The sequence below is a fragment of the Megascapheus bottae genome, chromosome 8, assembly GCF_031878675.1.
Source record: "Megascapheus bottae isolate mThoBot1 chromosome 8, mThoBot2.hap1, whole genome shotgun sequence".
NCBI classification, from domain to species: Eukaryota; Metazoa; Chordata; class Mammalia; order Rodentia; family Geomyidae; genus Megascapheus; species Megascapheus bottae.
Genome location: NC_143516.1, coordinates 15,651,221 through 15,677,963, shown reverse-complemented (window position 1 = coordinate 15,677,963; position 26,743 = coordinate 15,651,221). Strand labels below are relative to the sequence as shown.

The 26,743-nt window shown below is 38.3% G+C and overlaps 2 protein-coding genes across 3 annotated transcripts in view; both read right to left on the bottom strand.

Moving 5' to 3' along the window:
- Nucleotides 1-26,743, bottom strand: part of Hivep2 (HIVEP zinc finger 2) — a 184,953-nt gene that overhangs the window by 87,848 nt on the left and 70,362 nt on the right. The gene's annotated exons all lie outside the window — the stretch shown is intronic.
- The window catches only part of LOC150059579 (uncharacterized), a 95,132-nt gene continuing 71,940 nt past the window's right edge, over nucleotides 3,552-26,743 (bottom strand). The window contains exons 4-5 of the mRNA XM_090337748.1: nucleotides 7,597-7,652; nucleotides 3,552-3,918 (exon numbers count right to left, since the gene is read on the bottom strand). Coding sequence (XP_090193874.1) covers nucleotides 3,584-3,918; nucleotides 7,597-7,652 — 391 coding nt within the window. The 3' untranslated portion in view covers nucleotides 3,552-3,583. The remainder of the gene's footprint in view (nucleotides 3,919-7,596; nucleotides 7,653-26,743) is intronic.

The following is a 26,743-nucleotide window of genomic DNA, read 5'->3' as shown; positions in this document are numbered from 1 at the left end:
GCAAAATAATATTCCATGCAACCATTTTACTATATAATAATGACTGAGGTCACTTAAAATATAGCTGAATGACAGACTCAAATAACCTAGTACTTACTACTACTACCTACTAGATGAACTAGTACCTCCCCCCTCCTCCTCTACCCCACCAATGTCTCCTATTTCTGCCATCTGTAAACTAAGGATGGACTTAAAGATAGGAGGAGGATAAACAGAGATGTAAATAACTTTAAATTACAATGAAATATTTCAACTTAAATCTGACTGAAAAGAGCTACATTTTGCTGTGCACAACATCAGTCAATCCCATGTATCATCCTTGATTTAAGGTACTTTCAAGGAATTTTTTATTTCTGATAACCTATGTGGAATGTGAAGAATTCTACACACCATGATAAAAAGAAAAAGAAAAACATAAAGGACAAAAGGAAAGACAATAACAAGCTAGACTGTCTGTGAAGGACCATAACAATTTTAAAAGTCTCTCTATGTGTTAAGTTGAGTGAAAGTATGAATGGCATGCCTCAGTTTTCCTGAAGAAACACAGAGACACAGAGAGAAGATGGCAAATATTTAATCTGAGCCTTGTTTCCTTTAAGACTGCAAAATACCCACTGATTTTCTTTCCCAAGAGTTCAAAACAGCAAAACAGAGTAGGTGGAAACACTTCAAGTGCAAAGAGGTGGGGGGAGAGGTAGGTAACTTAGGAAATGGAAATTGCACTTTCTGTCCCATTAGTATGACTATCTGAGATGTGTTAGGGAGGCCATTTAAATAGATAGTGTGATGTGGCTATAATGGTTGTACTGAGGCAGAAGACAAACACAGATGCAGTTTGATCTATGTAAAAACTAAAATTGGTCATATCATATGACAATAGCAGTGAGCAATTCTTTATATAACCAAATACCCACCTACATCCCCCAAATATCCCTGTCCAAAGGGAAACCTAAATGTTACTTTTAGAACTTTAACAGACACAGGAATTGCTTGTAGAAGCTTGATAAAATGGAGATTCTGATTCTGTAGGTCTGGGAGGAGTCTGAAATTTCCCAGATGATGTGGATACTTTATTGTCACACAGTAGAAAACAAGATTCTAAAGCAACGAGTCAAGAAGTGCATCTTAAGTTCCAAACACTATACTATTTATTGAGGAAAATAATAATACAGCCCATGACATAAGCCTAGACAAAATATACACAAAAGAGTTTAAGAAAAAGTGCTACATGGTAAATGTTGTGGTAGGAATTCTAAAAATATAGCAGTGGAGAACAGAAAGAGGAGCTGCAAAATAACTTCACAGAGCAAGCTGAAGGTGAACAGGCCCCAAACTGGGAGGCAGAGCTGGGAGGGATGGAGAAGGAGCAGGGTTCTACCATAAGCAGCATACAGTGGAGCCTAGAGTTTCAGCAAGAGAAATCTAAGTGAACCTGCTTTGAGTTACAGACCACCACAGGGGAAACTTTTAACTAGGGGAAGGGAAATTTTAGCTCTGCTTAAAATTTGTACATTTGGGAATTTATAAAACTACCCTCAAACAGTAAAGAATGGGCAGTCTTGTCTTAATCTTATGCAAATTTTCTCTACTGGCAGCAGCAATAGTATTATAGATAATATTTTAGGCTTAAGCCTTAGAACAGAAACATCATTTTTGTACATATATGTATGCCTGTAATTAAAGTTTTTCTTTAATGATCAACAATTTTAAGAGCAATAAAAGCATAACTTTTCACTGCAATAGAATGAATAATCTACTGTTAGAGTGTTTGAACAGTATTTTTATTACAAAAATACTCTTTCTCCTATAAAATACTTGTGGATGGCACATACCCACACAACACCCCCATCTACCGCATTATTTTTCCCTTTCCTCCCACACTGGCTGACAATAGGAAGAAAACAAATTCAGAAGCAGAATGTAATCATTAATGAATTATATCTTAATTTTTAACCTTCTTTTAGAGTTCTTCCTGCCAGCCCACAATGTTGGATATATTGCACAATGGATTCAATACATTCTTCCATATAAACATAAAAGTCCAATCTCTTAACTTTTTTTACTAAAGAAATTTATAGAAGGCTAAGGTCATCTGCAAACTTCAGGAAAGAGGGAAAACATTTGAAAGAGAATCAGGACATTTTAGCATTCCTACATCAGGTCAACAATCTCACTGAGCCCCAATCCCATCATTTCATCTTGGAAGTACCAAGTCCATCACTTCATTGAAGCATTGAGAAATGGCATATGGAAGAACTGTAAATATAATATTTCATATTAATATTAAATGTCATAATCATGGTTTGGCTATGGTTGTTGTCCCAGATAAATTCTTACCCCATCAAACTCCCTGGTGCTTCATGTCTCTATTAGAGAAGTCAGAATTTAAGAGGTACTTTACGGAACAATTCTGCCCTTTCTAAACATCAATGTTTGAACATTGTGAGATATCTGTATCATGACAACTCTGAATATATCCAATCCAATAACCATATCCCAATCAAATATACACACATACAAATGCGAACACTCACTGTTGACAGGAAAAAGGTATGTTCTTATGGATGGTGAGTGTTACCAGTGACTGGATACAAAGCATAAACAGGATGGAAACAGGCATATATCTTCAGAAGTCTGTCTTCACAAGTATCACCCCCTTTCTATTCAGGACCCTTTACAGCATCCACCCCTAACTCAGTCATAGGACTGAATGGCATCCCTTGTACAAAACAAACATGTATTCACAGAAGTCTGCCATTATAGTGAGTTCTCATATGAAAAGAATTTCATTTATATACACACACACACATAGATATATATATATCAGAAAATCTTGAGATGTTATAAACTTAATACAAAAAAAAACAATTAACTAATGAAGAGACATTTTATTAGTGGGAATTATTTTTACATATTAAGTACAAGAAATTCTATTCTTCATCCTATTACAAGGTATTATGTCCTATAAAATAGGACCAGACAATCTGCTTTGTTTCTAAGGCTGTTTCTATTAGAATAGAATTGACCCTTCTGAAAAGACTACCTGTCAGTTATTGCTTATTTCTCCTCCTGCAAGCCCTCCCCTCTCTCTCTCACACACACACATACACACACACACACGTGTGTGTGTACATGCATGTGCATATACATCATTTGTCTAGTTATAGGACATAATGGCATTTTCTCCTCCCCAGTGTCCATCTGCTTTTAGAATCACATAAGGGAAATCGCCAGAAGTTACAGAAGATACATTTGCCACAGCAGATTCTAAGTACAAGGCTGAAACCACAATGGAAACAAGTCTCATTTAAGAAAGATTTCCCAGGCAGCACTCATGTCCTCACTAACCAGGCTGCCAGACTTAGATCAAATGAAGGTCAATGCAGCGTCCCCAGAGGAAGCTGTTCAACTTGCTGGGTTGGTTCCCCAGAGCCTGGCCAAGGAGGCCCTTCAGACTGACAGCTGTCCTGGCAGAGCTGGTTTCTTCCTCCAGGCAGAAGCACCCTCCCCCAGGCATAGGCAGGGTACAAACACTGCTTCCTCAGACACCAAAAGGAAGCACAGCTCTGCAAAGCAGCTGGGGTCAGCCACTTGTGGCTGACACAAAGGCAGGCTCCCTTTGCCACAGGACTGGGGCTGTTGAAATGTATATTGCAGACAGGACATCCCTCCTGGCACCCAGAGTGAGTGAAGCCCAGGCCACAGCAACAACAGCCCGGCCTGAGGACAGCCTGCACCACACATCAAAGCCAGAGGCCCTGGGAGGCTGGCAGGCAGCCAAAGACGCCCAGAGCTGCAGGGGAGAGTGTTGCCTTAGGACAATAGCAAATTGGATGTGATAGAGTCTATAAATTCCAAGCACTGGGGAGGTCTTCTCAGAGATTTTACCCTCTCCTGTCAGAGCCGTGATTTTATTCCCTTTGAGGGGGGGGGGGGGAATCAGAACAACAAAAGAAAAGAATGTACATTCTACAACTTTCAGTCTAAAAAGGCAGATACCATAATGCAAGCCTAACACTCTCCCATCCTTCCTTGCCTCTGGCCTAATGTCCAAAACAATACAACTGAGTTGTGGCATGTCTTTTTCAACTTGGGAGAGTTTTAAGTCTACAGAGTTAATTAAGATCATTTAAATGCAAACATCATAGTTCCACTACTACTATCCTCCCAGATATTCCCCTATCAATTCTGTTTAATTAGAGTCACATCAAATGTTAATTATCACCTTACAGCATTATCGATGTGGCAAGGCACAGCAAATAGTACTGTTTTAGGGAACAAGAACTTACACGCTAGTTTCAAGCTCTCAGTTAGAAAAATGACTCAGCTCTTAGACCTAGAAAGTCCTACCAAAACACTGTAGCCACTTGTTCAATAGAGAGAGGTAGTTCTAGCACAGGGATCACTTTATGCTCTCACTTTATCTTAAAGCTTTCTGGATGAAAAGAAGAGGAGGAGGAAAAAGGAGGAGGAGGAGCAGTAGCAGCAGCTTGTATGTAGAGGACAAATGAAAAATCAATCTCTCTGCCTTCCACAATTTTGAGCAGTGATGAAGTATTGTGATGTCAGTTCAAGCCAATCAAGTTTCAAACAGCAACATGGCAGGCACACTTAGGTCTCAGAGAAGCCACACTGCACAAATGCTCAGGAGAACAGAGTAGGACTTGCTAACTTGCCTTTCAGAGTAAGTGAATATGAGTTGAGGTCACTCAACTCTAATCTACCCTGTACATCAGGTTAGACTTCCTAAAGTACATGCTCCATTAAGCCAGCAGTTTGTCTTAGCCCAGCATGTCATCCGTAATGGCAAGCTGGGTGGAATAACTTCCAGCTCCTTGCTAATCCAGTGTGGGAAATGCCAAGGTGCAGCTTTACTTGACTGTATAAAATGCAGAGCTATTTTCAGCTCCTGAATCACTCACTGTTCTGGGTTCTTCACCAAACCTAAAGCCATATTACAAGTCTTGAAAAATACCTTCTCTATTCAATTTTCACTGATTTTGACAGAAGCAAACACTTAAAGTAACCCTAGTAAGTTTTTGACAGGTGAAACCATGAATATAAAAGGGACAACAACCAAAAAAAAAAAAAAAAAAAAAAAAGAGCACAGCTGCATTGGGAAATGGGTCTTCAGTTGCCTTTCAGCTCTTTATAAAAACTCAAGTCAGGGTGGGGGTGGGGGAGGGAAATGGGGACCAAGACATGTGAAAGGGTATCAATGTATGGGAATTAATACACCATCTACCTGGCAGATATCTATTAATTACAATAAAAAATATATGAAAAAAAAACTCAAGGCAATTAGCACTCAGCAAGGATTCAGGGCCTGAGGATACGGATCGATTTCATTTTGGTCTCATTTCTGAAAATGACTTTGAAGAGAAACATTAAATAATGGAAATTTTATAACTGCTAACTGATATAGGGAAGGACCTAGCTATTTCTGTACAAACTCCACTGGGATTTGTGTTGAATATTATAAAAACAGGATGTGTTGTTTGTTGTTTCTCATAAAAGAATACCAACCAGTATCAAATACCAAAACACAGTGACACTGCAAATCTATGTGAAATCTTTGCACTATTTAAAAAGACAAACAGAATTTTTATTCATGTACTTAAAACTTTTTGCTCCATGGGAGATGATCTCAGAAGGCATGTTACTTATTTTTATGAATGCCAAGAGGGAAACACAGTTACGTAACTCAATCCTGCAATGACAGTGTCACAATGTGGAGAACTTGATTCTAAACACCCAGCTGTCACAGCTGAGTCTTCACTGCTAAGAGTTCTGATTGTGTTTTAATTAACATGGATTAGATTCATGGTAACTGGATACCTGCTCTGGGTAGTGAGATGCTAATTTAACAACATGATGATTCCAATAACAAACTTCCCCTGTTACTTCAGTAACAGTGAGGAAGCTGCAAAAGAAACTGAGTTACAGTAGATTTAGAGATCTGCTTTTAAATTATATTTTTATTATCTTGAAGTCATTTTAAAAAAAGGTTTTCATTCAGTAAGTCAGTTTATGAGTTCAATGCATCTTGATCAATGATGTCACCAATTTCATCATTATTACCCACTCCTTCCAACCCCACCCATTCTCTCAATTTTCCCAGTTTCATAGGATATGCATTAAATACTATGACTGCATTACTTAAGTATTGTGCCCAGCATACATCTGTAGTCCTTCCTAACCATGTTGGGTGAGGTGGTAACACTTCTACAAATAAAATGTAGTTTCTTTTTACTACTTCCTGCCCCCACAAATGGGAGCATATACCTGTCTGTCCCTTCTTCTGACCTATATGCCCACTCCAAGAATGTAGATTAAATGACCAGGAAGTGCATAGGAGCAACAATTTCACCCCTAGATTTCCTCCGAGAAGCAACAATTTCACCCCTAGATTTCCTCCGAGAAGATAGCTGTTTTCTCCACTCAACCGATTGTAGAAATAACTGGAAAGGTCTGTCAAACAACTATGTTCGCTCCTGCTGCTCTACAAATGGGTATCTATTCAAACCAAATGAATTCAAGCACCAACTCAGCCCATCTGTGAAAGGAACTAGAGGATTCTCTTCCCTCCTACAGTCCTGGAGGCCACATCCAATCACAAGGCGTGGTGGTTTTATTATTTATAAAAATCATGAAAAGTACCTTTTAGATTGTAACCACTGAACGTTTTTCTATCTGGTGAACATTTCGTTTGCTATTTTAATTGGCTATTTCTTTTTATTTTAATTGACTATTTCTATCATGAGAGCCTATTTAAACATGCACCAAGCACCACTGCTGCTGCTTGCTGCTGTATTTGAACATACACAAATGTATTTTGTTGCTGCTCATTGTTTGTTTCTGAGGGGACAGAAGCTTGCTATGTAACCCAGGATGGCCTAAAAATTTCAACTTTCCTGCTTTGGCTAGTTAAGAGCACTGAGATTTTGCCCTCAACGAGTATCTGTTTGGTGGAAATATGTAAAATGCTGTAGATCAAATTACCAGAGGGCCCATATAAAGAGGTAGGGAGACTGTTGCACAAGGAAGGTCTGAGAGTGAAGACAACCATACAGAGTCCATCGACACAGTTCTGTCGGATAGCCCAGGACATAACCAAGTTTGTCCAGTTTAGGGGCAAACTAAGAGTGGAGGACAAACTTAGAAGACCCAGGGAGAAATGTCCCAGTGGGAAATACCACATAAAGGTCTGGAGGCCACAAATATTAGAGCTGAAAACTTAGCTTGCAAGAGCGATCACTGGCATTCTTAGCATCTGGAATGACAATGAGAACAATGGCCTGAGCTATAGAAAGTAAAAGGACCAAGGGTTGAAATTTAGAGAAAATTACAACAGGTAACAGAGCTGAGAGCAGGGGAAATGTTACTGGGACACAGTGTTACTCAACCAAATGAAGGAAAAAATTAACATCATCATGTACAGCTACCATAGGTAAAATATGAAATTATGCAGTTATATTCAGAAGTTATTGATACATTGCTAATACAAGTGGCCCAAACAATGAAGCAACCAAAATAGATAATACAACTAGCAGGAAAAGTCATCAGGGTTATTGATTTTATTGTTTGTTTACTCACTTGCTTTCATGATGGAAAAGGATTTGAGCATTGTTAAATCTTCCATATTGAGAGACCTTTAATAAGAGAGACAGAGAGGAAAAATAACCAACAATGTCCTCATAAGATTTTACTGGATTAAACTCTGGCCACAGTGGAGAGCTAATTATGACCTGATTGTATTAAAGTATAATTTCAAATTCTCAACAATTAGCCAACCACTAATATTGATTTATGGATTCAAGGGAACCTTTAATCAACAGAATATGTTGCTCTGCTATAAAAGAAATTAGTAAGAAATCACACAAAATTGTGTAGAAATCTTATAAGTAAAACTACTTAAAGGGCAAATACAAATTTTCATCAGAAAATTTTGAAAGTGAACAAAACTTTAAAGATCATTCCTAGAAACTAACTTTATTTTAAAGAACGTGAAACCAATGTAGTAATCACTTCCAATGGAAAAGATCTAAATGAAGTTTAAATTGTGTAAAAATATCCAATCCAAATTTAAATGATGCTTAGAATGCAGAAGCTGACAACACTGTCCAGTTCAGGAAACTTATTTAGAGAGTGTTGCCCATCCTGAGGCTTGAATGCAGGGTCTGGGAGTGCCCAGAGCTCTTTTATGCAAAGCTAGTTCTCTACCACTTGAGCCATAGCTCTACTTCTGGCTTTGGGGTGGTTAACTGAAGATAAAGAGTCTCATGTATTTGTCTACCCAACCTTTGAACTGTGATCCTGAGATCTCAGCCTTCCAAGCAGCTAGGATTATAAGTATGAGCCACCAGCACCCTGCTGAGGAAACTTAAACATTTTACTCAGTCACCATCTCAATAATATAGAATTCTGATGCGGGTAGTTACATGTTATTCATGGGCATAACTGGGGGGGTTTCAGTTGTAGCATCTTGAAAGAATCCACATGTGTCTCAACTCATCACACCCAATGGATGTCATGCACTAAAGATGGAGTCATGCACTAAAATGGTTCTCATCCTCAAAGCTAATATATGACAAGGAAACCATCACAATGGAAACAGTCAATTAGAAACCATCTGACAAGTATATGGTATGGCACACTATACTTGAATATCTACATAATGAAAAATTCAGGAAAGGATGTTTGTTTCACACTTACAAAGTGATATAAAGTTCATTTCTGGGAAATGTTTTTTTTTCTTGAAAACAAAAACAACTTCCATACTACTTGTACAAGTTAATTTACTATTTTCCTTTGCCTTTGTATTTCAAGAAGAGATTAGAAAGTGTAACCACACTGAGAAGCAGTAGCAGGTTCAGAGGGCCTGAAACAGATTAAGGCCTGCAAATAGTATTTGGCCCCCAGTGGAGAGGGGCCCTTTTATCCTTGGGGGTGTTGTCTAGAGTAGTGACTTTTCTATATAGGCACACATGACCTTAAGCATTCTCTAATTTCTTTATAAGATGTAGCAGATCATTTAGCATCCTGGACTCTGTTTAGCTACTCTGATTTCAATGAAACAACAGCTTGGAAAGTCTAAGCTTACTATTGACAAATATGAACCAAAAAAAGGTCTAGAAATAGTAAGGGTTTCAAGCATCATCACAGAAAAATTGAAATAGCCAGTAATGATACATGATTTATATGTTTCCCACTGCGTCTTTTTTGAGGCAGACATAACCATTACACCTTGCAAAAAGGCCTGGTGGCCTCAGAAGTTTAAGGAACTTGACTTTGCCTTCACAATAAGTACTAGAGTTTTCACTACATTAAATCTATCTCTCTAAACCCATGGTCTTCAACAGATACACAGAGTGGCAATTTAAGATGTCTTAGGTTAGCCAAGTGCGGTGGCTCATGCCTGTAATCCTAGCTACTCAGGAGGCTGAGATCTGAGGATCAAGGTTCAAAGCCAGCCAGGGCACAAAAGGACTTCAGACTCTTATTTCCAATTAACCTCTAGAAAAAAAACGGGAAGTGGGCCTGGCTCAAGTGTAGGGAGCAGCTCAGGAACAATACCAATATCCAGGCAGAGTTCAAGCTCCATGACCCACAAAAATAAAAGTCTCAGTTCTAGAAATGATGGATTCTGAATTAGTTAACAGACTTCCAGCACCAAATCAAAAAACGTTTAATATACTGGACTCACTATCTAAGGTGGTGGGTCTGAGTCTATAACAGGACAGGCTCACAAATGTTACCCAGGTCCTTTTACAATGATAGAATGCTTTCACACAAAATGGTCCACCGCTCACATACAGTAACAAAAGCAAAATCCTTATTTACTCAAAAGTATTAGTTTATCCAGCTCCTCATCCTACTTTGCTTTTGGTACTGAGAAGCATTTCTTGTTCTAATGTAAGATAATAACTGATAAGGTTGGAAAATTTTATACACCCATCTTCCACTAGATTTATTGTAGAGAGAATGCCATGCTTCCTTTTTCCCTCCCCCGCTTTCTCTCTCAAATATAATATATTTCTTTTAGCTTAAATAAAAGCCACGAATTTCTAAAAGAGAAACAAAATTTCACAATATTATTTTGTATTTTCTTTTAACTCCGTTGTTGGAAAATGATTTAATTTTTAATCAAAAAGTAGCATTTTGCTTTTCTTTAAAAAGTTCCATAATTAATTTTATTTTTCCTCTCATTTATTCAATTATCGATCCAACAGACATGTGGTGTTATACACTGTGGTTCTTTTCCTCATGGTTCTTGTCCTCTGTCAGTCATAACTAATGAATGACAGACATTTAAAAACAAATGATTCTTACTGTGTGGCTCCTGTAACAAAAGACCATGTAGTGTTATCACCAAGTTATATGATGTTTAATAAAAGTAACTCTCTTCTAAATGTGTGTTCTCTAAAATTTAAGTCCAAATATCCTTCTTTCCTATCTGAAGCCTCAGGAACAGGTGATTAAAGCAATCCAGCATGACAACAGTTTATTTCTCCAACTGTCACATGTCTCAAGCACACTGAATGGTTTCAAACATGACCAATATTACATTCTAGAAACTTCCCAAAAGTAGTCACTGGCTCCCCATTCTTACTTTCTAGCTTACTTTCTTACTCAATTTCACATGTCCATTTGATGAAGTTACAATGAGGAAAATAGACCTTCAAAAAGGTCTATAAAACTATAGATCTTTTCTTCTTTTACCTTTTTTAGTATGAAATAATAAACATCCTTGACTTTGACAAACATTCTTGACTTTGACCAATTCAACATGAACGTTTGTCATTCCATAAAGAAATAAAAAGCAAGATAAATTTTTGTGCTTGTGTTTTAGTTAACTTAAACCCCGTTTAATTGCACTTACTCAACATATATTTTTATCTTCTTCTTTCCTTCTAGAACCAGCTAAAATTACAGTTATCTTTCTACTGTTTTTTTAGTTAGTATTTCAATATATAGATTAAGGTATCTTCTTCTTCTCTCTTGATAAACTAAGTAAACTTGATAACAATTATATATAGAAGAATATCCAAATGAAATCCAAAATCCAAATTGCCACTGTTGGACTGCTTCTTCTTTTGTTTGTTTCTTTTCTCATCAGAGAAGCAAGCTTTATAGCCATAATCTTCCCTGCCTTTGAGTCTGGGACTTAGAATGCCACAGTACAACCCCCATAGGAAAACTTTAGACTGGCTACCCTGAAAATCTCTTTTGGTTTTAGGGAAAGCCTTGCTTGTAACAGGTGCTAGCTGGCCTCCTATACCTGCTCTTCCAGCTCTGATAATGGCTCCTACTTAAAATAAATCAAGCTTCAAAAGTTTAATGATTAGCCTACTATTCAAAATGTGGAATGCGCTTCCTTCTAGACCAGTGTCACCAATAGTCAATGGTATCCCAGGCCAATCTTCAAAAGCTTCTATAACCTTATGTAGAATTAGCCTCAGGTAATGTAATAAGAATACACTAGAACCTGCCAACCTTAGATGGCATCATTTCTTGCCAAATAGTCAAACCAAAGACTTAGGTCAACATAAGCCAGAAAAGTCCGGGTATAACTGTAAGGGGACAAACAATGAAGTAAGAATACCAAGGTACATTGTCCAAGGGTGGTGTGCTAGTCCAAAGAGCTCTCAGTGTTTCTAGTCTTTTGTTAGAGGCAATAGGCAGGGTCCAATGATTGACAGTAATGGAGGTTACAGAAAAATAGAAGAGAGGGCAGGAAAACAAATCAGAAAAGAGGGCAGTGCTGTGAAGTTGAGAATAGGAGAAAGAGAGGAGAAATGCCAGCCACAAACCAGGAGGAAGTCCCCTTGTTGGGAGTTGCTACTTATGAAATCCAAGACTAAGAATATTCACTATTTAATAATCTAACCCTCCAGGTCATTACTTTCCTACTTTGACCTCTTAAGCTCAAGATTTGTGCTGTTAGAAATTCAGTTCCTGTTGATAGATGTACAATACTCAGATTTATTTATTTTTTATTTATATTTGCCAGTCCTGGGGCCTGAGCACTGTCCTTGGCTTTCTCAAGGCTAGAGCTCTACCACTTGAGCCACAGTACCACTTCCAGCTTTTTCCTATGTATGTGGTACAAAGGAATTGAATCCAGGTCTTCATGCATGCAAGGCAAGCACTCTACCACTAGACCAAACTCCTGGCACCTCGGATTTATTTTTAGCCTAAATGTATCCTCAAACCTAGGTAATTTGTACCCCCATGGGACACTGAGCAATGTCTAAGATTACTTCTGGTTGTCAAGCCTAGAAGGGAGGATGGCTGGGCTACTGTCATTTAGTGTGCAGATGCTTTGGATACTGGTAATATTCTATATGACAGCGCCCCCCTCCCCCGCCCCCGCAACCACCACCATCAAAGAATTCCCAGCTAAAATGGCATCTCTCTTGTGAACATCATGCTTAACCAACTAACTGCACTGTTTAGTTTCAAAAAGTATGACATTTGTTTTTGGTTTTGACTATTGTTTTTTTGTTTGTTCCTTTTATTTTATTGTAAAGTAAATGTACTCATGTAAGGAGATGAGTACATTTCTGTTCCAACAGTGTTACCCACTCCCTTGTTTTCCTCTACTTTCCTTCCTCCATTACCCTCCATCCACAACAAGTTGTAAAGCTCATTTCCAACCCAGTGAAATTGGTTTTCAGTAACTGATGATATCAAGTCAAGACAGCCAAACTTTGAGAAGCTGTCAGAAAGGACACAGCATCAGATTTGTGTCCCCTTGAACCAAGCAAAGCTTTCTCAGGCTGCATTCCACACTCAACATCAAATGCAAACCCCTACTTGGCTCATGGTCAAATGATAATAAAGCAGTCATCTCCCCCAGAAAACACACTTCTGGGCAGTGGACTGGAAAAGATGGACAGAGGGCTTTCTATCAAAGCATAAGCTACAGGTCCTCTCTGCCACAAACCAATCTACAACCTGGGCAGTAAATATCACTTCTCTTCTGGACCTCTTTCCTCAACAGAGAAAAGAAAGTGGTTGACCCCAACTTCCCTTTCAATTCTCACCATGACAGCTGTTTTTTGTTTTTTTCCCAATGCTGATAATATTTGGACAAAGTATATTAAAATGAGTTCGTGAAAAACGTCCAATATGTGAGCAGCTAGGGACTGCACACTAGAGGATCCTGCCCAAAGGGAGCCATCCCTCCAGGGGAGCTTTATGGACAAAGGGAGATTTGCCCTAAGCTAGACAGAATGAGTCCCTACTGAGCTTCAGGGCTCAGGTCTTATTAGAAATTCAGACTGTAAAATATCTGGGATCTTCAGGGGAAGGCCTGCTCATCACTCACAGGCCTCTTCAGCCACTACTTACTGCACAGGTAGCTTCACCTGAGGATTACAATCTTCCCATCAGGAAGAAAAGAACAGTGCATTTTTCTGCTGTGTTTCTCGAAACACATAGAATGGGAGGGCAGCAACCACAAGAACCTGAGGAGTCTTTCTGGTTGAATGGATAAAGACTGTTTATTTAGAAATGCATCCTCAGTAATAGTGAGTGACCTACTGACATAGCCTCCAACATAGCTTTGTGGTAAGAAAGATATGATCCTGGGTGTCCCTCTGAATGTTTTATACTATGTTCTTTCTTAGAGGCCAACAAGGACAATGGCAATGGTACACTAGAGCTCTATCAAGTATGAAAAGTAAGAAACTATTTCTCATCCTCAGATTTGAAAAATAGGGGTATGAAAATGTAGTAAGAGTCTGGGAGTGTGGCCTAGTGTCAGGGTGCTCATCTAGCATGCACAAAACTCTGGGTGATTCTTAGGCACCACATACACAGAAAAAGCCAGAAGTGGCTGAAGTGACAGAGGGCTAACCTTAAACAAAAGTGTCCAAGGACAGTGCTCTGGCCCTGAGTTCAAGTCCCAGGACTGGCAAAAAAGGAAAGAGAGAGAGGGAGAGAGGAGAGAGGAGAGAAAGAGGAGAAAGAGGAGAGAGGAGAGAGGAGAGAGGAGCGAGAGAGGAGAGAGAGGAGAGAGGAGAGAGAGGAGAGAAAGAGGAGAGAGAGGAGAGAGGAGAGAGAGAGAGAGAGAGGAGAGAGAGAGAGGGAGAGAGGGAGGGAGAGAGAGAGAGAGAGAGAGAGAGAGAGAGAGAGAGGGAGAGAGGGAGAGAGAGAGAGGAAGAAAGAAAGGAAGGAAGGAAGGAAGGAAGGAAGGAAGGAAGGAAGGAAGGAAGGAAGGAAGGAAGGAAGGAAAATAAAATAAAAATTCATTATAGTGGCATGAAAATGCCAGGCACTGGTGGATCAGGCCTATAATCCTAACTATGCTGGAGACATCTTAGCATTGCAGTTTGAAGCCAGCCCAGGTAGAAAAGTCCCATAAGACTCTTTTTTCAAAAAATAGATATCTTTATTGTAAAGGTAATGAACAGGGATGTTACAATTACATAAGTAAGATAATGAGTACATTTCCTTTTAAATACTGTTTCCCCATCCCTTCCTGAGACTCTTATCTCCAATTAACCACTCACCAGAAGGAGCACTGTGGCTCAAGTGGCAGAGCGCAAAGAGGCTCAGCAACAGAGTCCTGACCCCGAGTTCAAGCCCCACAACCACCACCACCACCACCAACAACAACAACCAAGTGAAAGTAATAAGAAGCTTTGCTCTGTCTTTTCAATATTTTCACAACAATCCAGGATGAAGTTGGCCCAGCTGAAATATAAAATGTTAATCCATATCCAAATGTTGAGATTTTATGATACAACATGCTTGCTTGTGGCTTTGTTGTTTGTGGGCTGGCACCTTAAACCGATCTGCCATCTATATTTGAGAGTACTTGACAACCATTATTTCATTAGCATTACCACATTCTAGTAAGAGGTAAATAACAACTTCTTTTTTCACTAAGAAACAGTAAAATATTAAAAAATAAATAAATGAGAGGCATCAATGCCCCACACTTGTAGTCCTAGCTCCTCAGAAGGCTGAGAATTGTGGTTCAAAGCATGCCTTGGCAGAAAAGCCCATGAGACTTTTATCTCAGATTAACCAGCCTATGCAAAAAAAAAAAAAAAAAAAAAGGCCAAGCAAGAGCCTGAGGTCCTGAGTTCAAGTCCCTAGTACTATCATAAAGAAAGAGGGGAGAGGGTATGGAGTAGAGAAGTGAGAGTGAGAGAGGGGGACAAGGGAGGGGAGAAGAGGGAAACGGGGACAAGAGGTTGAGGAGGACAGGGAAAGGAGGGAGAGGACTTCATGTCCCTCAACTCTGATTATCATTATCCTTCACTGCCCAGATTCTTCTCAGGCCACTCCAGAGAATAATAAAAGGAATTTCCTTCAGCTAGCATCACTGTCAGCTAGAGGCTGAAGACTGGCCTGCATAAAATTTTATGCTTAACCTAAAAGGCAGATGCAAAGACTTTCCTCTCCTCTCATTCCAAGTGACTCTTAACATGACCAACATGCTACAGAAATCAATAGCAGGAACGATTGCCTTTTTTGGAACTGTCTGAGCAGTCAGCTGGAGAGGGGGCATTGCTAAGCTCAGGCACACTGCCTGGATCAAGCACTAAAAACAAGCTTCACAATAAAGAAGCGTGAGTAATTTACTTATTAAAGAGACAACTGTAAAGTCTGATACAAACAGACAAGCGTAAAGCCTTCAATGCACAAACCAAATGCCTGGCTTGAAGACCAGAAAATGAAATAAGCAATGAAATGTAGGTTGCATTACTCAACTTCCAAATGTCTTATACCTTTTTTACCCTTAACATGACACAAAGAAATGGCCTGCAAGGAAGAGGTCTATATTAGGAGGGGGGTCCCCTTGACAACTAAGCCACAGCAGGAAGTAGAAAGGAAACCCCAGAGCCTGGTGTGAACTAGGCTGGGCCTCCAGGTACAAGTGTAGTGTTAATAAAGGGAACTGCTATGCTGCACTTTGCTTCTGCCCATTCTGCATTGTCCAGGACAAAAATCAACTCAACAGTTGTCCAAACAATGTTTTGGGGAAGAGGATTTGGGTGTTTATATTTTTATTATCTTTAAGTAGTTATAGAAAAGAGGTTAAATTCAATAGGAGTTTGCGAGTATAATGCAGCTTGACCCATGTCAGCCCTGTCATCTGTCTTTCCCATTTCTCCCAGACCCACCTTTCCTTTCCAATTATCTGGTTCCATTCTCCCTTATGCACTTTGAATAGGATGACTGTATTTGCTCCTTGTGTTTATCATATGATGTTCAGAAATACAATGAAGATGATGCATTTATAAGATTCTAAGGACTAAACGCATTTTTGTGACCTCAATTTAAGTTTGGTAAATCCAGACAGAAAATTGCAGCCAAAAATTACATAAATACATACACATGTATGTATATAAGAATATATGTGTATGTACATATAATACATAAAAATCTAAAGGGTTACTAGAAAAGTAAGCTTGAGTTAATAAACACATGAAGAATTGCCATCAATTTTCTCCGTCCACCTAAAAATCTAAATAAAGAGAGAAAATCAAACTGGTTTTCTGCAGTAAGCTATTGTATGGCTCATAGGTCTGGGTCATTCATAACTGCCGGAAATAACTGCAAGTGCACCAAATGTTCTTATTTTGTAGATTCTTACAAGCTTTCAGGACTTGTGCAAATTGTTTCCCAAATACCATCCGGCCATAATGACCAGGTTACCACTGATAATTATGTTTGCCTGTCTATAGGTTTGTCAGCTAAAGAAATCCACAGACGCCTGTCATAATGAGCAGAAATCGACTTCTGGCACAGCTGTGTTGACCACAATGCATTAGAAAAACAAGCCTGTTTGCAATAACCAGTTCTGAGCATCACTGGTTAAAAAAGACTAGTTTCCTGTTTTTCTCAAAAACTTCTGAGTGTGGGTATTGCTATTTTTTTACCCCACCCACACTTTTTTTTCCTCTTTAATTGTTGAAGATTAGATGCTGTAAACACCTAATCATGGGCATTTTTATATTTAAAACTCTCTGAGTTTAATTTCAGGTGGAGTTTGTCCTTTGGGAGCAGAGCCAGGGCCTCCACTTTGCTGAGACCCAAAAAGAAGCAGCTTCCAGGCTTAGGGCATGTGCAGAGCTGGGTTGGGTGGAGGTTGGAATTTCCCCAGTCCCAAGCCATCCCAGGCAGTTGTCCTGGTCCTTAGCATCCCAAGATCTAGGAAACCTCAACACTGAAAGGAAGATAGTTGCAGCTGACTCCAGGAAAAACAGGTGAAGGAAGATGGAAGAAGAGAAAAAGGGGACTGTTCCCCCTCTGGGGAAAAAAAAAATCTCAGCTCACATGTGGGCAGTATCCCACAATCATCAAAATCAGGAGCTTCGGGTGGCATCAGTCACTGAGACCCTTGACTTATAGCCTCCCCCATGTCTCCTTATGCCATCCCCTTCCTCACATGGACACATCACTTTGTTTTTCTGAAGGGACATGGATGCCACACATGCTGGGACAATCATGTCTATGTCCCACACTGTGTTAAATGCTATGAGATGACAACACCATTCTGTTTACCCCTAAAGCCACCAGCACCTTAAAACAGTGCCAGGCAAAGAGCAAGGTCTTGATTACTATTTCCTGGGCCGATGCTCCACCCACCCCACTGTTATCCCTGTTATCTCCCTTTACTCTCCCTTTGTACCATGTGCACCTCTCTGGAAACTCTCATCCTGAAACCTGTTTACTTCTGCTTTTGTCATAAACCAAGAACTCCTGGAGGTGGAAGACTGCTTAACACACCCAACATCAAACAGGTGCTCAATAAACACTTGATGACTGTCGGGAAATAAATCACCCATGACTGTGGCCAGGAACTAAGCAAACATGGTTAACAATATAAAAGGAACAATACAGGTCCTGTGAGAAACACAAGGGTCTGTGGACACAGTTTTGAACCAATACTATAACTTCTGTTCAATAGAAGAACATTCTGGGTTTTTGTTTTATTTTGTTTTTTGGCCAGTCCTAGAGCTTGAACTCAGGGTCTGGGTATTCTCCATGAGCCTTTCTGTGCTCGAGGCTGGCAAACTACCAGTTGAGCCACAGCACCATTTCTGGCTTTTTCTGTTTGCATGGTACTGAGCAATAGAACCCAGGGCACCACTAAGCCACATTCCTAGCCTCTGGGGCATTTCTTTAATCAATAGAATGTGCTTGAATCAAGATAGTAAGACTTAATGCCCATGAGCACACGAACACAGAAATAATTTTTAAAGCAGAGAAGAAATATTCTTGTGTTGCTAAGCTAGAAGTTAAAGCACTATCCTATGAAAATCACGAGGGAGAAAGGAATGCTAAGCAAAAATTAAAAATCTTTATTTTGATTAAAGTTGACAGTAGGAAAAGTATAAATGTATTTTTTTCTTCTGTGTGTTATTTTAAAGGGAAGGCAGAAATTCCGACAAAGCTTCTATCCTTTTGGACATTCTACATTATTCTGAAATATATATACATATATGGATATTTAGGGATAAGAAAATGGGAGCCACAATAGTACTTAAATGTATACACACTGAGTGATTTAGTGTCTCCCATTAAACCAAGGAAATAGAAGCCAGGGAAAAGAATTTAAATGAGTTCCTGATATGAGACATAGTTGAATTTCACAAAACACTTCACTGTATTTTCAAAGAATTTTAAAATCTACTTAGCTTGTACATGCATACATCAGAGCAGTGGAAACTACCACAAAAGAACTGCATGCTGATGAGTGACAAAAGAAGGAAATCCCATCAATATGTTCAAATGCTCAGCTCCATTCACAAAAGAAAGTATTGGACAGAATAATTTTGTTTCTGTGTGTTTGTAATTAAGCATGAGCATTGTCTTATATATTGTTCGGCACATTTTCATCCATTTCTTGGCAGGTCAACTAGAATGAGCTTCTCTTGGTGTTAATACTCACATATCTCCAATACTGAATACTTTTTGTACTTTTTATTCATAATGAAGATCTCTAAGATATATACAAGAGGCCTGAGACAAATTAAACCATAATTTTTATGCATTAAAACAACAATGGGATGTCACAGGTAAACCAGATCTGATGAAAACATGATCAGAAAACACAACACACACACACACACACACACACACACACACACACACACACACACAGAAATGTAATGCCTATGCATGCCTTGGGATAAACTAGAATAGCACCTTGTAACTAACAACGGTGTTTTGTTGTGGTGGTGGTATTGTTCTTCTTGTTGTTGTTAAAACAAGTATACATTTTTCCTATCAAATTGTTGCTAAAATATAATGATGAAAAGCAAGTATTCCAAGTCTAACACTCCCTCCACTCACTCACCCCTCCCCCCCAAAACAGCTCTGTTTTTGGCATTTTTTCCAACTCATCAATTCAATGCCCTTAAAATTAGCCTTCTTCCTCTAAACAACTTAATGTCATCTGAGTTCTAAGTTGTCAGTCCCACACTTGCAAATTATAAATAGATACAACTAAGTATGTGGAACTTCTATTTGGAAAAGGATTGCATTTCAAAGAAGGCTCCTAAGAAAGAAATGATAAGTGAGCAGACCAGACAGGACAGCAGTCTTACTGGAGATTAGAATTCAGTCACCTGCAAGAACAGATGGTCATAATGGACAGCTGAGGAAAGATGAAGAAAATAACTTAAGAGCTATTGATATCTGCCATAATTACAGCCAACAACAACAATAAAATGGTACTGAAATTCTGCTTCTGTTACTTAAAATTTTTTCCAAGAAAATTTAAGTTTACAGTCTTAGTTTAACAAAGCAGCATAGCTACATTGGTTTATTAATGAATTTGTTTTACATCTCTGAATTCTCTTTGCTCCCACTACAACAATCTCCACAACAGGGAATAAACAATCCTGGGTGTAACTAAATAATCCAAGAAAAGTATGAAACAAATTTCTTGCACAAGATTACAAGTGTGAAAGACAAGTGATACTCCTTCCTCAATCTTTACTAAGATCAACAACTTTATTTTATTTTTTTACTTTATTGTAGTTGTGAAGGTGATATACTGAGGGGTGACAGTTATAAAAGTCAGGTAATAAGTACATTTCTTTTTGAATAGTGTCACCTCTTCCTTCCAGAGTCCTGTAAAATTTATCATGTTCAAGTATCCATTCAATAATTTGGGGGCACTTAATAACCTGTAGATATATGCACATGTTGCCACATTTTATAGGAAGTGGCCTATTCTGCTCTTCATTACATTTTTTTCTTTTCCCTTTTTTTTTTGTGTGTGTGTCAGTCATGGGACCTGAACTCTATCTCAAGGCTAGAGCTCTACCATTTGGAAGTGCCACTTCCAGTTTTCTGGTGGTTAATTGGAGATAAGAGTCTCATGGACATTTTAGTGCTCACGATGGCTTTGAACCTCAATCCTCAGATCTCAGACTCCTGAGTAGCTAGGATTACAGGCGAGAGCCGCCACGCCCAGCTCTTTTCTCTTCCTTATTATATTGTTTCTTCTGAAAATAACAGAATTCAATCAGCATCTCCAAAACTAAGCACATCTGGTATGTTTACTTGTAGATTTATAGGCACGTTCGAGTGCTTATAAATCAGGGACTATAGGCACTATGGGCATTATAGGACTTTTTATAGGCACTAGGATGTGCCTATAAATCAGGAAAACCTTGAGACTTATGTTTCTTTGGACCTGGCATACTTCACTTAATACAACTTTTAAAGAGAAACTAGATTTGTTACTAAAAATGAAAGATACTGATATATATGATAAAAAGCAAATGTTTATATTTTTCTTATACATTTTTTAGTCACAGCTTCCTACTACACAATAAATGTACTGTGACACCTCTTACAGTAAAACTCCTAGACATTTGAAAAAGGCTCCTTATTTTAGTATTTTGGGTCACTTCAATAGAAATCATAAAATCAAGCCACTCCTTTCCTTTCTCTTGCTAAATGTTTTTGACCTTACAGAAAACACTTTAAAAAGCAGAGATCTTTTAGGAGACTATGAATTAATTTCTTTAAATTATTAATGGCTGGCAATTACATGCACAAAATACTCTAAAATACTGCTTTATAGCATCAAAACATATAAGATACAGTCTTACAAAACCTAGTGACAGCACATAACAAATACCAAGTTTCGTTTATTCTGAGTGATTCAACTGAGTTCTCAGAAGAAGACAGGGAGTCAAGTTTAGAAAGTTATCCCGAAAAAGGCCAAATTTAACAGTCATGCCAGAAATATATCAAGACAGTTTTCATCACATTGTACAATGCCAGCATCCACATTCATCTAACATGCTTCTGCATACTGCACATTTTAATGTTTCTGCTCTGTCAATCTCTGGGACAAGAGCTAGATAGTCATAAGGAATAAGAGAAGGTTCTATCTCTGTGGAACTTCACATTCCAGTGTGTGCTGATTTAAAATAAACATTTATTGTCCATAGGTCCTCACTTGAAAAGTTCATCCTCATTATTTGATGCAGCTTTTGTTCCAGTGCAGAGAAACGTTTACACTGCTGTAAACAAGATTATATTAAGGGGCTATATGCGTGTTTGCAATTTTCAAATTAAAGCTGCACGATTTACCTTCATCCCTTCCCTGGGAAAGGCCACCCAGTAAGCCAGACCAGCAAAATGATTGTGGTAGAGGTGGGCGTTGGGCTTTCTTTCCTTTCAACCAGACTAGCCTGGTGGAGTATTTCTTTTGCCTCCCCCTCACACCCCGCTTTTCCCTTCAGTCCTGTAGCCTGTAACTAAATATTAAGATCACTTACTGCTCCTACTCTACCTCTATTTGTTTGAGCAAGTGGGTCAATTGGAGCCTACAGATCTCTTCAGCTAAACACTCTAAGGCTAGCCTTGAAAATAGGAAGTGAGAGAGACACTGTATCCACAGTATTGCAAAGATCTGTCTCCTCCCACCCCACCACTTTCTACTCAGAATGACTTTTTTTCAGAAAAGTGACAGTTATAACTTCACTACCATCAATACTTCCAATATATTCCAGATCTAACTCAGCTTCCATAACTTAGCAAGGAAATATATATATGATAAAATGGTTTATAAGACAAGGATATGGCACATGCATATGCATAGACAGAAGCAAATGAAACTGGAATCTGTAGGATACCTGTCCTTTCAATAGGTTGGCACACTAAATAACTTGTAGATATATGCATGGTATCACATTTTGTACTTAAATGGCCATATTTTGCTCTTCATTACCTTTTTCTTTTCCTTATTAGATTGCTTCTTTTGAAAATAACAAGATTCCAGTCGACATGTCCAAAACTTAAGACAATGAAGAGGAAAATATACTGCACAGAAATCTGTCACCCACAGAGATGGCACCCCAGTATTCTCCTTTGCCCAAAAGGTCTATCCCCAGAACTAGTACAGCCAACTCCATCACAAACTGCAATTACCTCTCAAACGTTTACACTGCTGTAAACAGCAATCCCACTCATCAGTTCTTACACAATATAAGTCATATAAATGTACCTGTCTAAATAAAGTTTAGAAGCAAAACTCTGATTCTACAGAAAATATTCTCCAATCACAGTTTTCCTGCAGACTATTTTGTTTGTATATGTAAATTTTGTATCAATTGTCATTTTTCGTTGCTCTCTAATAAGAAAAAAAGTATCTTGATAGCCTTTATAACTATAAGAAAATGAAATCTCCTCTGAATGACACCGGGTGTCCATTTTGCTGCCGTTTTTATATACGCGATAGAATGGGGAGTCATGTATATAATCCATAAACTTAAATTTTTGTGTTCTATTGAGCAGTAATTATTTAGGTAGAGTGGGGGATAGGGTGTTAAGAACCTTTGAACAAAATACTGAGTGATTCATTAAAAATTAATGAAGACGTTAAAGTCATGCTACTAACGAAAGAAGATCTCAAATTATTAAACCAAGAACAGATAAGAAAGGATTTTAAGGAATAGTATTGAAACTACTTTTTCTTTTACTGAGTTTAAAATCCTTACATAATTAATACAGTAATGTCTGATACATATGAACCTACTACTTCTCTTCTCTAGCAGTTTAATTATGCGATTGATTTAGGCATACCATAAATTATAATGGCAATATAATTAGTTTTTTAATGTGCACACTTAAAAGATTTATAAACAGTCATAGAATAACCCCGTATATTAAACAGAGGCACCCAGAATGCAATGAGGTATGCCCATGACAATGATATGGACAGAAAATTCTTACAAGATAGAGTTCAATCAGGATGGATTTCCCAGGCTCTAATAAACATGGCTTCATTTCTTTATCATAAAATAAGAAACATCCTAAAAGGCTTTTGATAACCTTAACTGTCTTTGGAAGATAGTAGACTTCTCTGTCAGCTACACCACCTCTCAGACTTCCAAAGACAGTGTGCCCTCTTGCTTCCCTCGACCTCTCTCTCTGTCTCTGTCCTCCCTCCACTTCCCGCCTCCTCCACTCTTCTCTCTCTTTGGGTGCAGTCCTGGGGCTTGAATATAGGATCTGGATGCTGTCCCTGAGTTTCTCTGAACAAAGCTAGCAGTCTACCACTTGAGCCACAGCTCAACTTCAGGCTTTTTTTGGTAGTTTAGTGGAGATAAAAGACTTCCCTGCTGAGGCTTGGCTTTAAACTTCAATCCTCAGATCTCAGCCTCCTGTGTAGCTAGGATTTCAGATGTGAGCCATCAGTGTGTGGCAACAGCCTCCTCGTGTAGAGATAAAGCACAGACGTTTTATAGAGTCAGACCTTGATTCAAGTCCTTCCTTAGCCATTGCCAGCTGGGTGACCTTGACAAACCCAACTTCCTCTGACCTCTGGAATTTTTATTCATTTATGAAGTCTATAAAATGAAGAAAATAATTTGCTTTGCAGGGCAATGGAGAAAATTAAATTAGATAGGCAGTATGGTACAATGGTTAAGAGGCATGCTGCAAAATCAGACCTTTTGGATTCTAGTTCTGTCTCTGTCTCTAATGTCCTCACAATCCTTAGGTAAGTAATTTAGGCTCCTGGTGCCTCATTTTCTAAGATGTAAAATGGTGACAAATATCAGTAACTACCTCAGAAGCTAGAGAACTTAGTTACTATACAGTCAGCACTTCTGCCTGGTACTTAGTAAATGCTCAATAGACATTAATAAATCCCTATGCATAGACATCAGCCCCTAGTGGTATTCAAGCACATTTAATTTTTTTTCTTCTCCCACCTGCAGTCACACAGTTGTCACCATTAAAACATAGTTCCTGAAATTCTACTTCTACTCTGAAATTTTCTTGTAGAATTAGGTAAGATCTAAATCATTATGTCATAGTCTTATATATATGTGACCATATCAAAGTGCCCAGTCTTCATTTTAAGCTTCCAGAAGGCAAGCAATTAGTCAAGGAGATTCTCTTCATTACGAAGAATACCTCTAGCAATTCCCAAAGCAATTTGTATCCTCTGATGTTAACAACAATTAGGAGAACTACTGGATGGGAGACTAACTCAAAAAGCTGTATAAAGAGCTTTGGTTTGATCATGTCTGGATTTCTTTTTACCCAACAGTGCTAACGTGTAATGAATTAGAGCCCAATATGATCAATGAATCACTTTATAAATATTTTTTAAAAACTTTCCCTAAACCATTCTTCTAAACAGTAAAAAAGTAAATATAAGATTATAACAATTACATAATATAATAATGTAATAATTATATTACTGATGGTGAATTTTAGTTCTTCTGCATTGTAATTAGAGACATTGAGAAAAAAGACCCAAAAGGTTAAAAAAATTCTGAGATGAACATGTATGGACTGGGTATAAATACTTCTTTAAATTCAAATACACATATGTAGAAAACATCACTTCCTATTCATGTCAAGAAAAACATACTATCTTTTGCTACACAAATACAATTATATATTTTGTTTCTTGACATGCTACAAAAATGAAATTTTATATACTGACAGCTTTAAAGGAAGGCTGTGAGCAAAGCTAACGGTGGTTCTTATGCAAGTTGTACAATCATACATATTCAACCAATTCTTATTATGGATTTGTGTTATTTATTTAGGGCATCTACTCTGCTGTATATATGGTCAAACATAAAACAAGTATCTGCTTTGAATTGCCTTCTGCAAGCCAGTTGTTATCATAGATTGATTGTAACAGATATGCTTTTGATACACAGAACCTGAACACATTATCTCTAACTCTTCCTCCACCCACTTATATACAGCTTCGGTCAGCAACAGCTGCAGCTGATATATTACTCCACTTGCTTGAGAAAGTGGTATAAATATACAGATTGAATGTCATAAAGCTGTGACTATCAGATACAGCTTTTCTAAAGTCTTCCTGAGCTAGGAAGAAAAATAACAAAACAGGATATGTGATGAAAGGGTTCCTACAGTACTTAGAAAATAGGCTTTCAGGAATGAGTGCACTGGTAGACAATAAATGCTAAGCAAGAGTCAGAAGGCATTGCGCAGGTTTTAAAATGATAGAATTTTCAACAGGAACACTGTGCTGGAGCAGGCTATTTATGTTTTTGCCAATATTATTTTAACAAATTAAAAGGAAATCTCCAAGAATCTCAGCCACCTGAGTCACCAGGTCTTACATATCACAATTTTAGACCTATAGTCTGGCACAGATTTGCAACAGAAGGAAACACATGCCTATAATCTTACAACTAGAAAGACATCACCTTGCAAGACTGCTGTGTCAGTAATTTCCGTTTTTGAGAGTTACACAATGCTTGAACAATAGTAACCCTACTGAGCTCCAGTTCACACAGTCTCACAGTCCCACTGATGAATGATGAAGGGTCAAGAGGGTAACAGACTTTGGGTGCACAATATCCAATCCTTTATCAGAGATGGCAAGAGTCCATGTGCTACAATACCGGGACAAATACTTCCTTTTACCATCTAGCCAATTCCTTCCTCTCATTGGCTAAAGCTTCAGCCAGAGTTCACAAGAACCAAAACAGTCTATCACTAAGAAAACATACCTTAAAGAGCAGTCATTTGATTCCATGTGAAATGCCTGTGTCTTTACAGTAGCTAGTAATCAGTTGAAAATATTTAGCTTCTTTTGCTTAAAAAAAAGTCTACCCAAAAGTCCACAAATAAACTTTAAAACGGAACTCTTGAAAGGTGCCAGTGGCTCACATCTGTAATCCTAGCTACTAAGTATGCTGAGATCTAACCATTGCATTTAAAGCCAGCACACAGGCACTTATGAGATAGACACACACACACACACACACACACACACACACACACTCAGCCTTTCGGCACAAATTCTTTTTGTTGTTGTTTTGGTAGTAGGGTTTGAATACAGTCCTTGATATTTTTTTGTTCACATGAGCCACTTCCAATTTTTTGGTGACAAACTGGAGATAAGAATCTCATGGACTTTCCTGCCCAGCCTGGCTTTTAACTGTGATCCTCAGAGTTTGGCCTCCTGAATAGCTAAAAATCACAGGTGTGAGATCCTGGCACCTGGCACAAATTCTTATTCATCAACACATGTAGCTACCTAAACTTTTCACTAAGTATATGAGGAACTTACTGATTGTTCTTCCTAGAGAAAACAATCAAAATATGGCCAACCAGACTATAATTTCCCTTTACTGGAAATTTCCATAAAACAAAGGACTGTCAATATTTTGCTATTTATTAGTTCAAATCCAGGGGATCTATTTCGAAAGAACGGAGATAAATCTTTAAGCAAAACATTTGGAATTCTAGTTAA